At 40.3% G+C, this 13,557-nt stretch overlaps 1 protein-coding gene across 8 annotated transcripts in view; it reads left to right on the top strand.

The window, feature by feature from the left end:
- The window catches only part of RHOT1 (ras homolog family member T1), a 78,054-nt gene extending 70,426 nt beyond the window's left edge, over positions 1–7,628 (top strand). For 7 of the 8 annotated variants that reach the window (XM_040455258.1, XM_040455256.1, XM_040455257.1 and 4 more), the window contains one exon: positions 6,518–7,628. In XM_040455258.1, the coding sequence (XP_040311192.1) occupies positions 6,518–6,635 (118 nt within the window). In that variant the 3' untranslated portion in view covers positions 6,636–7,628. The remainder of the gene's footprint in view (positions 1–6,517) is intronic. The other variant, XR_005784647.1, reaches the window with a different exon arrangement.
- The last annotated feature ends 5,929 nt before the right edge of the window (positions 7,629–13,557 follow it).

Raw genomic sequence — 13,557 nt, 5'->3', positions numbered from 1 at the left:
TCCCACTTCTCCCAGCTTATAATGTAATCAAAATTGTTTATTTTATAATTTATTATTTTGGTGCAATTTTCTTTGATACAGTTTTGGTTTTAGGATTCTTTCATCCCATTTTATTATTTGAATTAGCCACATAAATTATTTGTTCATGTTACTTCTTAAGTTTAGTAGCAGCATTATACTTTAGCGACCAAGTACATAGTTCACAGTGAGTATTTGAGTAATGATGCATTTTTAAAATTGGGTATATGTGGCATTTATTTTAAGCCGTTTGTTAATGACATTTGCCCATATTGCTTTAATAATCACCTAAGTTGCTCCTTAATGTTAGAGAGGTTCTGTTGGGAATGTAAGAGTGCTTAGGATATTATGTTACAGTAAGATGTTGTATACAAGAAAGTCTGTCCTATTTGAGCTTCATATGAAACCTCTGTGTCCCCCTGTATCAAGGTCCTAAAAGGCTTTTCTTTTAATTAGGATACATAGTCTTATGTTTAAAATTATACAGGAGCTTATGTTATAGATTCTCATTAAGGAAGCCACTGCTTGTACATTTAAAATTTTTTTTGCCATATTGTTAGACTATTAAAGGACGCCACAAGGTGGAGTTTGCCTATTCTGATCTTTAAGTGTCAGTAGTTAACATGTAGATATTATGTGTTTCCCATGTATCTACGATCATCTATAAATTTTGGTTCTTCTAATGCTTGGTGAAGCATTTCTTGACATTGATGCACACTTATGTCCTTTTCTAAAGTATGTTAGGCATGCTCAGTTAACAGCTTTCTTATGATTTGTGTTGTAGTTCATCTTTGTTGGATACTATATTTTGACTTCTTAACCTATTTTGAGAAATATATTAAAAGATTTCATGCCTACTAGTTAGAAGAATTGTCATTGTTAAAATTGTTATTAAGAGTAATGGCATTATTATTAGGAATGAATGTAAAAAATACTTCACTAGGCAAAACAAACAAAACAGTAAGAGGAGTAAAAGCAGAGAGGCCCAGAAGACTTTAAGAAGTGAAATATTTTATTTATTTATTTACTTACTTATTTATGTATTTATTTATTTATTTTTAATGTTTATGTTTGAGAGAGAGAGCGAGTGAGCATGGGGGAGGGGCAGAGAGAGAGGGAGACACCGAATCTGAAGTAGGCTCCAGGCTCTGAGCCCTCAGCACAGAGCCCGACGCAGGGCTCGAACTCATGGACCGCAAGATCGTGACCTGAGCTGAAGTTGGATGCTTAGCTGACTGAACCAGCCAGGCGCCCCAAGAGTGAAATATTTAAAAACAGAACACTTAACTATAGTTTTGGTGACCTCGGTACAGTTTTCAATTTGAGATATGTTTTTGCAACTAGGAAAAAGCTATATGTGATATCTCTGAGCCCTAGTAACTAGGTTACACACAGTATAGTTAAATAGGCTGTTTCAAAGTATTAACTTAAAAATTCATACTTGAGATATGTAAGTGGATAGAATTATGAAATTAAAAGTACATTAATATTACTGCATTTGTACACCTCTGAGTTGGGTTTGGAAAGGATCAGACGGTAAGATGAGAAAAACAGAAGCTAGGAAATCCACACTTATTTCTGAAAAGCTGTATGGGAGTGCTGAGAAGTACTTGGCTGGAACTGCTCTTCCTGTAGATCTCCTAGTGCTACTGCTCTTGACTGTGTTCTACTGAACTTTTCCTTCCACCTCATAATAGCCTGCAATCCCAGGCAAGGTTAATTGATACCTTGACCTTTCTGAATTCTCCCCTTTTCTTAAATTCTTTTTTTTTTTTTTCAACGTTTATTTATTTTTGGGACAGAGAGAGACAGAGCATGAACGGGGGAGGGGCAGAGAGAGAGGGAGACACAGAATCGGAAACAGGCTCCAGGCTCTGAGCCATCAGCCCAGAGCCCGACGCGGGGCTCGAACTCCCGGACCGCGAGATCGTGACCTGGCTGAAGTCAGACGCCCAACCGACTGCGCCACCCAGGCACCCCCCTTTTCTTAAATTCTAATTTTTGCAGACTTTAAGTCTTTGCAATAGAGTTTTTATGCCCCAGATGTAAAGTTCCATGACACGTTATAAAAAACAATATTAAAAGTACCCTATTTGGGAATAGCTAGAATGGGTTTAATTCCATTGAGCCCTTTAGAGTTTGATTGTTTTGTTCCTAAATATTGCAGCTGATAACATTCCCTTTGATTGGTTAAATACATTGAACCAATAAAGATTTCACCTCATGTTCTTATATACGCAGTAAATTGCAGAGTGAATCAAAAGTATCTTGTATGCCTTCTTTAAGGCATTCTGTGCAAAGATACATAGGAATTTTGGTCATTCTGTTATATGCCTTATGTGATTGTTCACACAAACACCTCTTCATTTAAGTCTTTATTGTCTGACGTTTGAAACCTTTCCTCCTCTTTGCCTTATTAAGTAGCAGGGCCTGGCTGGCTTAGCCAGTGGAGTGTGTGACTCTTGATCTCAGGGCTGTGAGTTCAAGCCCACAATGGGTGTGGAGCCTACGTTAAAAAAAAGAAAAAAGAAAAAGAAAAAGTAGCACTTGTCATCTGATTGACATATGAGCCCTCAGCACTTCTAAGCAGAAAGCCAGCATCCAATATGCAGGAATTTTCCACCTAAGAACTTAGAAGCTCTGACAAGCTTCAAATGATTAACTAAGTTATATTCTAGTATTTAGTAATTATTTCTTACATTCTAAAAAGAGATACTGCTGAACTAAATTATTCCACGCAGAGAAGGAAAATGTGATTCTGGTACATCAGTAGGTATTTTTAAAAAGAATCTTTAGGGGCGCCTGGGTGGCGCAGTCGGTTAAGCGTCCGACTTCAGCCAGGTCACAATCTCGCGCTCCGTGAGTTCAAGCCCCGCGTCAGGCTCTGGGCTGATGGCTCAGAGCCTGGAGCCTGTTTCCGATTCTGTGTCTCCCTCTCTCTCTGCCCCTCCCCTGTTCATGCTCTGTCTCTCTCTGTCCCAAAAATAAATAAACATTGAAAAAAAAATTTTTTTAAAAAAGAATCTTTATACACACAAATGCACACTCATTTTTGACCCTGTAATACTCATTTTTGGGAAGTCTGTCCTAAGGAAACCACTAAATATGGAGAAAAATCTTACATGGAAGGATATTGATCACTTCATAGTGGAGGTGGCCACCCATAGGAATGGAGTATAATAAAGCTGTCTAAAATGATGTTTCTGGAATTATGAAAAAGTCCTTATAGAAAGGATGTAAAAGTATATAAATTATACATATTGTATTTGCAGCAATGTAAGAAGCACACAGAAAAAAATCTAAAAGAAAGTACCCTAAATTTTAATCAGTTGCTTCAAGTGATGGGACTCTAGGTGATTTTTTTCTTCCTTCTTTTATTTTCCTCGTATCTTATCATGAACATATATTGTATTTTGACAGTAAAAAAAATAATAAACTTTAAAAAGAAAGAAAAAGTATGCCATAAGATATTATAATTTATTCTAAGATGATATTTTAGGTGAGTCAGTTTGAAAGGATTACACTTTTGAATTGTGGAAGGATTATTTTTTCTTGAGTTTAGAAATGAAGTAGGAAGCAACTCTCTGAAACCGTTACTCCGTTTCTGCTTGAGACCTGAAATGACAAATGTGGTCCAGTGCTGATAACTCTGGAATACAGTTCAGATCTTCACACTGTTCTCTAGTCAGGTGTTGTCAGTCAGCTAATCAACGACAAATGTGCCATCCGGTATAAATGCTTTCTCCTAGATGGAGAGCCTGCTTAGGGCAGCTGTTAAAAGCACATGCTAAAGGCGTAAAATGGGTGTCTAAGTAGCTTTTCATGTCTAAAAGTGTCTTAAATAACCACTATAACGTTATGGAGTCATTGAAGCATATTTTATGAGTTAATAGTTGCCTTAAGTTTTAAACTAGCTGTATCTAGAGTATGTATCTATATTATTTGTCATACAGGAGTATGAACTGCTGTTCTGCCTGTTGGAGGCTATACTATAGTTGGGGGAAAATAATAATCACTATAATTACTATCTGACATGCAAAAGTAAACCAAGCAGTAAAGTCAGAATATATTATGTCATGAATGGTAGGGAATACTTTCTTAAAATACAAAAAAAGGAGCTGTGTGAAAACAGATTCCATACTTGAAAAAATGTTTATGAGAAATCATTGTGACTGATTTTAATGTGATGGCAGCTAGCTTTAATACTAACCCCTCTCTTGCCCAGGTTAAAAAATGAATGTAAACATTTTTTAATCCTCCATCAGTAAAGATGAATAAAAAATCACAGAGAGCCCAAAGCTGAAGCAGAAGCTCTAATGCACTTGTAGCCAGTGTTCTCACTTTAAATTCTGTGCATCTCTAATTGATTTGGAATTAGGCACTTTGAAACTCTCATTGTAGGTCTGTTACAGTCTATGAGTTTGGGATGTTGGACCTGATTTTTTACAGATGCATGTTTGCAGTTGTTGGTAGTCTGCAATTAGAAGCCTCAGTAAATTTCATGACTAATAGCTGTTAGCCTCATTTTGAATGAATACTTACGGTCACCACATAACTGTCAGATACTGCTTTTGGTATTGCTTTCAAGGGCTTCCCTTAGTGTTTTGGGTCAACCAAGACCAGCCTCTAAGGGATATATAGATACTGTATATAACCGCCTTAGGTTTCCTTGCCTGGTACGTGAGTGTTTTTAAAAAGTACACATAGATAGGTGTTTTTTTTAAGTTGGGCAATTTGTTACAGGATATATTTATTTAAATATAGAAAGCATGAGATGCATCCTATTATGGTGGCGACTCAATTTGTGTGTGCGATGTTTAATTGAGAGATGTTATTTTCAGTCCCCCACTTTTGTGAGCTCTGCTGTGAACTGCAAATTGTGTGCATGTGTATATAAAAGGTTAAGAGCCCGGGTAGCTGAGTGGGGTGCCATGCTGTTAGCAGACGACGAAGGCAGTATTACTCACCAGGTGCACGCCGTCAGCTCTGTAGAAGATTCCATCTTCATGGAGTCATCTCATGGTCCACTTTTTCTTGAAGCCAGGTAACATTTCCCCCAACCAGCGGGTTGGCCTCGGTGGAGTTTTTCCAACTGGAAAAACTGAAACCGAAGAATTTTCTTCCCCTAACTTAAAATAAATAATTAAGCATTGCCTGTTGGAAGAACTAACTCACAAGGTGGAATGAACCTGTGTTACCACTTTGCTTTGTAAAATAATACTTATGTCAGGAGTGATTTTTATTTTTATTTTTTAGGAACTGGGGAGGATAAGAAATGGGAGTGCTGTGTGTTGTGTTGCCATGGTGATAAGCATGGAGCACTCTGGCTTGTATTACAGACTGTTTCTAGAGATGCGCAGGTTGCATTTTGTGATAACTAATCTGATTGTCACCCTTTGACTATTGCTGAGGCAAAGTAGTTTTGTACAATTGATATTCTTGGCTCTTAACTCTTTTGCATATGTCAGTGTCTTGGTCTTTTAATGATGTCTGACTTTTGCTTCAAATCTGTTTGTTTCACTTAGTTGTAAAATAACCTAAACTAGACAGCCTCTCTAAACTCCTAATTCTCTAAATTCTCTGTATCTCCTCAATTGTGTTCAGTTAACTCAAGTTCAGTGATACTTGAATAAAATATTCCAGCCTTTGCTTTAAAGCTTTATCCTCTCTATGGTAAGCTGTCATACTTGAGACTCTTGACGGTGCTTAGCAGTGTTATTAACTGAGCATGCTCACAAACTCAGTTTGTGGTACAGGCTGTCCCTGTTCTTGTCATGCACAATATGGCTTCTTTTACGTCATTTACCTTTCAGTCCATCTTGTTTCATTATGTCCTTTGGTTGGTACCATTGTCACTGCCTGTCTAATAATCAGGGTTGTTTTTGTTTGTTGTTGTTTTTTTAAATTTTCTTTCTTTAATCAGCAGTAACCAGATTAATGTGAGCTGGTAAACCTTCCCCATCCCCTTTGGGATTTTTTTGGTAAACTTTTATGGGGCTCAGTGTTCCCAAAGTTGATTTTAAGCAATGCTCTTAGAAAAGTATTGTCACTTGTCGCTTAACTGCTTACAAGATAGCTTTCAATTCCCAGGGACAGGAGATTGTATATTAAGTCCCATGAAATTGACTCTCAAAATTGTGAGATCTCAGTTTTACCTCTCATTTTGAAGGACTGTGGTGGTATTAAAAACCGGTAGGTTGATTTGTCTATGTTCTCCATTTCCCATGTGAAGAAAACACACAATTTTAGATGTTTATTACTCCCAGATAGTAGCTAGTTGTAAAGACATTTGTCTTTATTAATGTCTACATTATATCGTAAGATAATGATGATATAAACAATGTACATGTGGCTACAGGGATAAATGATTTCGGTAAGCCTTACTGTATGCAATTAGCCTGACAAGTGTGCTAATACTTCCCTAAAAGTAGACTGTTCATATAATTGGTATTTTCATACTAATCATGTTTTGAACATTAATTATATTTTCTAACTACAGGCACGTGACACAAGCTGACCTCAAGAGCTCCACGTTTTGGCTTCGAGCAAGTTTTGGTGCTACTGTTTTTGCAGTTTTGGGTTTTGCAATGTACAGAGCATTGTTGAAACAGCGATGATTAAAAAAAAAAAAAATACTGGCCCCACCAAAAACAAATACTTTTATGTATTTATGTATGCTTTAAATTCTGCTAGAAATATTGAGATATTTATACATGCAGAGTTACTTTATTAATATTTGTAATTCATGCATAAGAGTATTTTAATGATAGTTATAACTGCAGTATTGACTAGCATTGGAAAGAAACAGCTTAACAGCCAAACTAAAATGGCTAAATTTCAGAGGCCAAAAGGGAATATTTTGTAAATAATGTACATATTCAGGCAAGATATGGTCTCCCACACTGAATTCTAGAAATGATGTTTCTAGACGTTTCTACATGGTATTGTTAGTGTTCAGTTGGCTCATTCTCCTAGGTCTAAGCTCAGAGATTGTATTTACTCATGGATTACTTATTTATTTCACATTTTACTTAGAATGATCCCTCTGGGTTCTTCAAAGAACACGAGGCACAATTGGCCATTTTCTCTCCATTTTTAAAAACAGATGAGTCATGTCAGCTTACACTTCTCCTTCAGCCACTCATGGTAGGTCAGCCTTGAAGCCATCGTGCAGTCTAGAAAATTGCATAGCTGAGTGTTGAAGTGCTTCTTTAAGGAAGGAGTGAGTTCCTGGCAATTAGCAGAGGCGTTGCCTATATGATTATGTTGCTTCCTTTGTCTGTATGTTGAATTTTATAGCCCTTTCAATCAAATGAGAAAAAAAGATTTGTATATTATCAATGTTTTTAGTTTAAATAAACAGTCACCATTCCTACTATGGAATTTCTTCCCAAAGTGTGTACATCATTCTCTAGTGGCTGTGTCTGTTCTAGTGTCTTAACAATAGCTGCATGTGTCATACCGTTCTCCATCCGGCTAGGATAACCTAGAAGCAGCACTTTTGTAAATGGTAAAGTAAATCTAATGAATATAAACTCTCATGATAAACCTATTTTTTTCCATCATCGAACTTTTCAAGTATTTAAATAAATAACTGCTGTGTACCGTGATCTTGAGTTTTTTTGTCTTCTGGAGTAAATATTTTGCACAGATGTGAATGCAGTCCTCTGGTTTCTGTCTTTCTCACCTTGAAAATTATTTTTTTGTTCAAGAAGATAATAGTCGTGAGGAAAGAAGACAAGTATGATTTGTATTATATGAGAGGAGGTCTATCTTAAAGTTGTGGGCAAATCTATTCTCTGAGAAGGCCAGTTGTTTTCTCCTGCACGTACCTAACTAACGTGGTTTCTGCTGTGACTTACATGTTTATCTGCTCCTCTAACATGGATTTTTTTCCTCTTTGCTGTTGTGATGAACATTTTCTCTAAACATCACACTCCCGGCGGTGCCTGGGTGGCTCAGTCGGTTGAGCCTCTGACTTCAGCTCAGGTCATGATGTCACAGTTCGTGAGTTCAAGCCCCACGTCGGGCTCTGTGCTGACAGCTCAGAGCCTGGAGCCTGCTTCAGTTTCTGTGTCTCCCTATCTCTCTGCCCCTCTCCTGCCCCTGCTTGTGCCCTATCTCTCTCTCTGTCTCTCAATAAACATCACACTCCCTGAGCAGCTGGTAACAGCAGAAATTACTAGCTATACACTTGTAAGATAATATGTGCCATACTTAGCTACATACTTCCCTTCCCCCTCCCCGCCCTCCCACTCCCCATTTCCACTCAAGATGTGAGGAAAGAAGGGGCGCCTGGGTGGCTCAGTCATCTGAGCTCCAACTCTTGATTTCAGCTCAAGTCATGATCTCATGGTTCATGAGTTTAGGCCCTGAGTCAGGCTCCGTGCTGACTGTGTGGAGCCTGCTTGGGATTTCTCTCTCCCTCTCTCTGTCCCTCCCTGGCTTGCTCTTGCGCACACGCGCGCTCTCTCTCTCTCTCTCTCTCTCTCTCTCTGTCCCCCTCCCTCCCCCCCCTCAAAAAATGAACATTAAAAATTTTAAAAAAAATTTTGAGGAAAGGAAAAATTAAGCAAAAATCTGGTGACTCCTCATTTTCAGAAGTCTCCTATTTACCAAATACATTTTCATCAGTTACACGGCTTCCAGAGACCATTCTTTGCTTCCAAGTTCTTCCCTGTTCAGACTGAAATATTATTTTAAAGGGATACGCCTTATGGATTGATGTGTTTGTGAGAAACAGAGGAAAGAACGTGGTTTGCCAAGACGTGAGAAGTGACGTTGATATATTTAGGCTTTTCTCTCTTAATCTTTCTCGTTTGAAGCTTAAGTGTCTGACTGACAAGGAGGCTGGCGGCCACCCCCTCTCCCCTGTTGTTGCCACGTCTCCCCGCTCGGAGCCTCCAGCCTCCCAGTACTGTCAGCCAGTCCAGGTGGGGCAGATGTGCACGGCAGTGCCCCCTGGTTTCTCCTCCGGAACAACAGGCTCACGCACGCATTTCCTCCATTTCACGTTCACTCTAGAGACTAGTCAATGTGGGGAAGTATGTGAATAGATCTAGTAGTAGGCTCCTTCTGGCTTTCGTGATTTACTCTCAGAGGACGGGAGCTATAAGAGCACTAAGGGAAAATGAGGAAAATAGGAACTTGAGGATTCAAAGGCTACCTTTCTTTCACTTTGGACCAACTGCATTGTCTCCTAAACGGACAGCTCAGGCTGCTTGCTGCAATAGCTTAATGAGTAGTGAGGCAGTCGTGTGAAGAAATATCACTGTGAAGGTTTGTAGCCTTACTTAGCACATCAAGGGTCTGTTGCTTCGTTTTTTATTTTTATTTTTGATGTTTATTCATTTTTGAGAGAGACGCAGCGTGAGCGGGGGAGGGGCAGAGAGAGAGAGGGAGACACAGAAGCCGAAGCAGGCTCCAGGCTCTGAGTTGCCAGCACAGAACCTGACATGGGGCTCGAACTCATGAGCCACAAGATTGTGACCTGAGCTGAAGTTGGACGCTCAACTGACTGAGCCACCCAGGCGCCTCTTGGGTCTGTTGCTTTTGCCATTCATGTCTTTCTCTTGCACATTTGACCAAAAAACGATTCATGTCCCACATTGTTGGAGCTCATAAGTGCTACAGTAGGAGTGAGTTCTGATGTTAGGAGTTTGGGGGACACATATTGGCCTGTGAAAGAAGTAGGAAGGCTGCGGAGATCTGTGCATATCAATATATCACCCTTCAGGGGAAGGCACCAAAGAGGAGACCCGCTGATGAGCCAGTCCTGAATGAAATGAGAATTTTTCTGACCTGAGGGAAGGCACCTGAATAAAGAAGAGCAGGGGGAGAAGAGGTGAGTGCTCAAACCCAGGGTAGAGCATCAATCTTTCCTGAATAGGCCCTGTGAATGCAACTGGTCTTAGCTTTGGTGCCCCTTTTGTCTGAGTTGTACTAGCAAAAAGCCATATAAAAGTGTCTTTAGAATATATGTGCAAGTCTTTTTTTTTTTTTTAATTTTTTTTTCAACGTTTTTTTTATTTATTTTTGGGACAGAGAGAGACAGAGCATGAACAGGGGAGGGGCAGAGAGAGAGGGAGACACAGAATCGGAAACAGGCTCCAGGCTCTGAGCCATCAGCCCAGAGCCTGACGCGGGGCTCGAACTCACGGACCGCAAGATCGTGACCTGGCTGAAGTCGGACGCTTAACCGACTGCGCCACCCAGGCGCCCCTAGAATATATGTGCAAGTCTTAAAACTGAGTATGTGACCTAGTTGTCATTAACACATTTATTTGCCATTATCCTTCAAATTTTAATAGTCCATGTGTTTTTAAGAAGCTGATGGGGGACTAGATACTTCTTGCAAAATAGGACATCAAGATACTAAATTTATTTAATGTTTATGGCATGACAGTGCTCCAGGCAGGTAGCCTCACCGTTCCAGAAACCCTGATCCCCAGATTTCGCAGTCCCAGTAACCCACTTGTTAAAACCTCTAAGTTTTTAAGTAATTCTTGTCTTTTTAACTCCGTTTATCAAAAGTCCGTCAGAAGGAACGTCTGTTAACCTGTTTGAGCCTCGGCTCTATGGAAGTCTCGACCTGTGAGCATCACAGTTAACAAATCTCACGTTTCTTTAGTGCATCCCAAGTTCAGAAACTCCCAGGGCACACACAGACTATTCAGACCATTTTTCCCCAGTTATTTTTGGCTCAGAAAGTATGGACATGTTTATCAGAAAGCAAGATTTTGACATCAGGAAACACTTCCTAACTTCATAGCCCCTTTCTGGTTCCTGGATGTATTTTCCAATGATACTATTTTGCTCTGTAGATTTTCTCATCTTCTTTTAGACAGTGGCAGAAGTCAGGGAGATCGAGGGGCTGTCATTCATTCTGGGTTTGAAAGCCGTATGTTGGATGCACACTCCCAGGAGGGCACTGCCAGCATTATCTCTGTCCATTGAAAACTCCAAATTCCACATGATCATTTTTTGCTTTTTCAGGATTTCCCTATTCATGGTTTACCTTTAAGTCCTTTATAATCGAATAACCCTTGGAAGTTTGATTAGAATGATGTGGGTATACATGTTGTAGTGTAACTTATGGGTCACAAACGTTTTCCATCAGGGGCCAGATGGAACATGTTTGAGACTTCTGCTGCTCCTGTGCTCTGTCATAGCAAGAAAGCAGCCATAGACAAAACAAATGAGCATGACTGCATTCTAATAAAACTTGATAGGCACTGAAATTGGAATTTCATATCATTTTCACTTGTCAACAAATATTTTTAATTTTTTTAATTACATAAGCATGTGGACCTTCTCTTAGTTCAAGGGCTGTACAAAAACAGGCTGCGGGCCAGATTTGACCGACACTTTGTAACTGATGCAAGTATAGTAGTAAGTGCATGGCAGCTTTTACCAGTAGTTAAAAAAAATTTACCTGATTGTTTGGGAATTCGAAAAGGTATAGTAGTAGGAAGAACTTCAGAGTATTGTAGGAAGTGTTTGATTTGTTTCACTTTTGCTCATGATGATGTTCAGAACGCGGTGCTCAGGCTGAGCTGGGGCTCATCTTGGAGGGCAGTGTGGCCTGGGAAGGTAAAGACAACATCAGTTTCCCTTCCTCTGAGCGCTCCCCCCGGAGCGGTTCCTTTGGTACTTTATCCGTGTTTGTTTTCCTTTGTGAAGTTGTGTAATCATCACGCCTGCAAGGTAAAAGAATCCCACAAGTGTGTGTGGTTTGAACTCTAGTTTTCTGGGGGATCTTGTGCACATGACAGCATGATAATGCTTTTCATTTCTTTAGATGTTGAAGTGAAAATTTCAGAGGTAAAATAGACCAAGATATCATCTGTTCAACTCTATACTTTTATAGAATAAACTGAGCACAGAAAGTAGAAGCGACTCATTCAGAGCCACACCGTTAGTCTGTGCTTGAGCTACGACTGGAATGCAGGTGTCCAGACTCCCAGTTCAGTGCTCTTTCCACAGCAGGAGCCAGCCCTAGACAACTTGACTTGATTTTTTAGCTTCGGTAAGTTTGCAGTATGTTCGGTTTTAAAAACCAGACCTAAAAAGAAAGAAAAAAAAGCAGTTTTGACATTTCTATTACTAAGAAGGGTTAAAGATGGCAAAGCGAATTTTTGGAAGACTTTCAGTTCCTCTGAGGCATTTTGCCTTCACGTCTGGTAGCTGTCACCAGGTAATTGATGGTGTCTATTTACAGGAGCTCAGGCTTGGTGGTTAGGTTTATTTCAGGGATAGATAACTGAGGGAAGTAGGGCTGTAGCTTTTTCTTTTTTTTAATTAAAAAAAATTTTTTTTAGTTTATATTGAGAGCATTTGAGCCGGAGAGAGGCAGAGAATGAATCCCAAGCAGGCTCCGTGCTGCCAGCACGGAGCCCGACACGGGGTTTGATCTCACAAACTGTGAGATCATGACCTGAAGCAAAATCGAGAATTGGATGCTCAGCCAACTGAGCCAGTTAGGTGCCCCTTTATTTTTTTATTTTAAGGATGCTCCACACCCAGTGTGGAGCTTGGACTCAACCACCCTGAGATTAAGAGTTACATGCTCTACCCACTGAACCGGCCAGGCGCCCCTGTAGCCACTCTTTTAAAAGCACTATGCATGATTTTTGCTTAATATTCTTAAACTGCTGATTTTGAAAAAAATATTCTCTTTTTATTTATGAGTAGAAAAGTACCTTGGAACAGAGGCTGTACTAGAGGGGAAAACTCCTTGAATCGTGTTTTGTCACTGACTTAACTCTTTTTATCTCCGCTTCTCTAATCTCTCTCTCCAGCCTCCTGCACCCTGGCCACTTCTGGGTACCACCTAGACCCCTAAGCGGCTCGCTGGGTCTTCACACATCTGCCCTCGCAGATCTCTTACTTTCCCCCCAGATTCTCCAAGTGTGGTCACAGTGCTCGGGGACTTGGAAGGAATAGAGTTCAGGCCCCACCCCAGACCTACTGACTCAGAAACGTGGGGGTTGGGGTTCAGCAAAGTGCGTGCTCACAGCCCCCCACCCTGGGACTCTGGTGCATGCTGCAGTTTGGGAACCCCTGCACTGGAGACCGGGGGACAGAGTAGTTCGGTACTCAGTCTTGGCCTTCAAAAGGGGATAATGTTCATCTCGGATAACTGAGTTGACAGTGGTTACAATTATTTTCCAACAGAGTGATTAAATTGTGCATGCGTGTTTAAAAAGTTAGCAAACTCTAATGTCTTTCCTTTCCTCTCGTGATAAAACTCAAACCTTCAGGTGGTTGACAGGGTCCTGCAGATCTGGCCCAGACCTTATTTGTCCCCAAACTTGCACTCTCACCTCTCACTACACTCTAGTCAAAGAGATCTTTCAGTTCTAACAACACCCACTGTCTGTTGGGCTCTTTGCAGATGCTTCCTCCAAAACCCTTGTGCTCCCAGCTCCAAATCCTGTAGGTCTCGGGAGGGTCAAGGCCAGGCCACCAGTATCCAGGAGCTTAGTCTTCATCACCCATTTCATTGCCCTGCTTGCAGCATGGCTCCCCTGCCCTCAC

The sequence above is a fragment of the Herpailurus yagouaroundi genome, unplaced genomic scaffold (assembly GCF_014898765.1).
Source record: "Herpailurus yagouaroundi ecotype Mexico unplaced genomic scaffold, PumYag 215, whole genome shotgun sequence".
In the NCBI taxonomy this organism is placed as follows: Eukaryota; Metazoa; Chordata; class Mammalia; order Carnivora; family Felidae; genus Herpailurus; species Herpailurus yagouaroundi.
The sequence above is the reverse complement of the archived record's forward strand: the minus strand, read 5'-3'. Positions and strand labels throughout refer to the sequence as shown.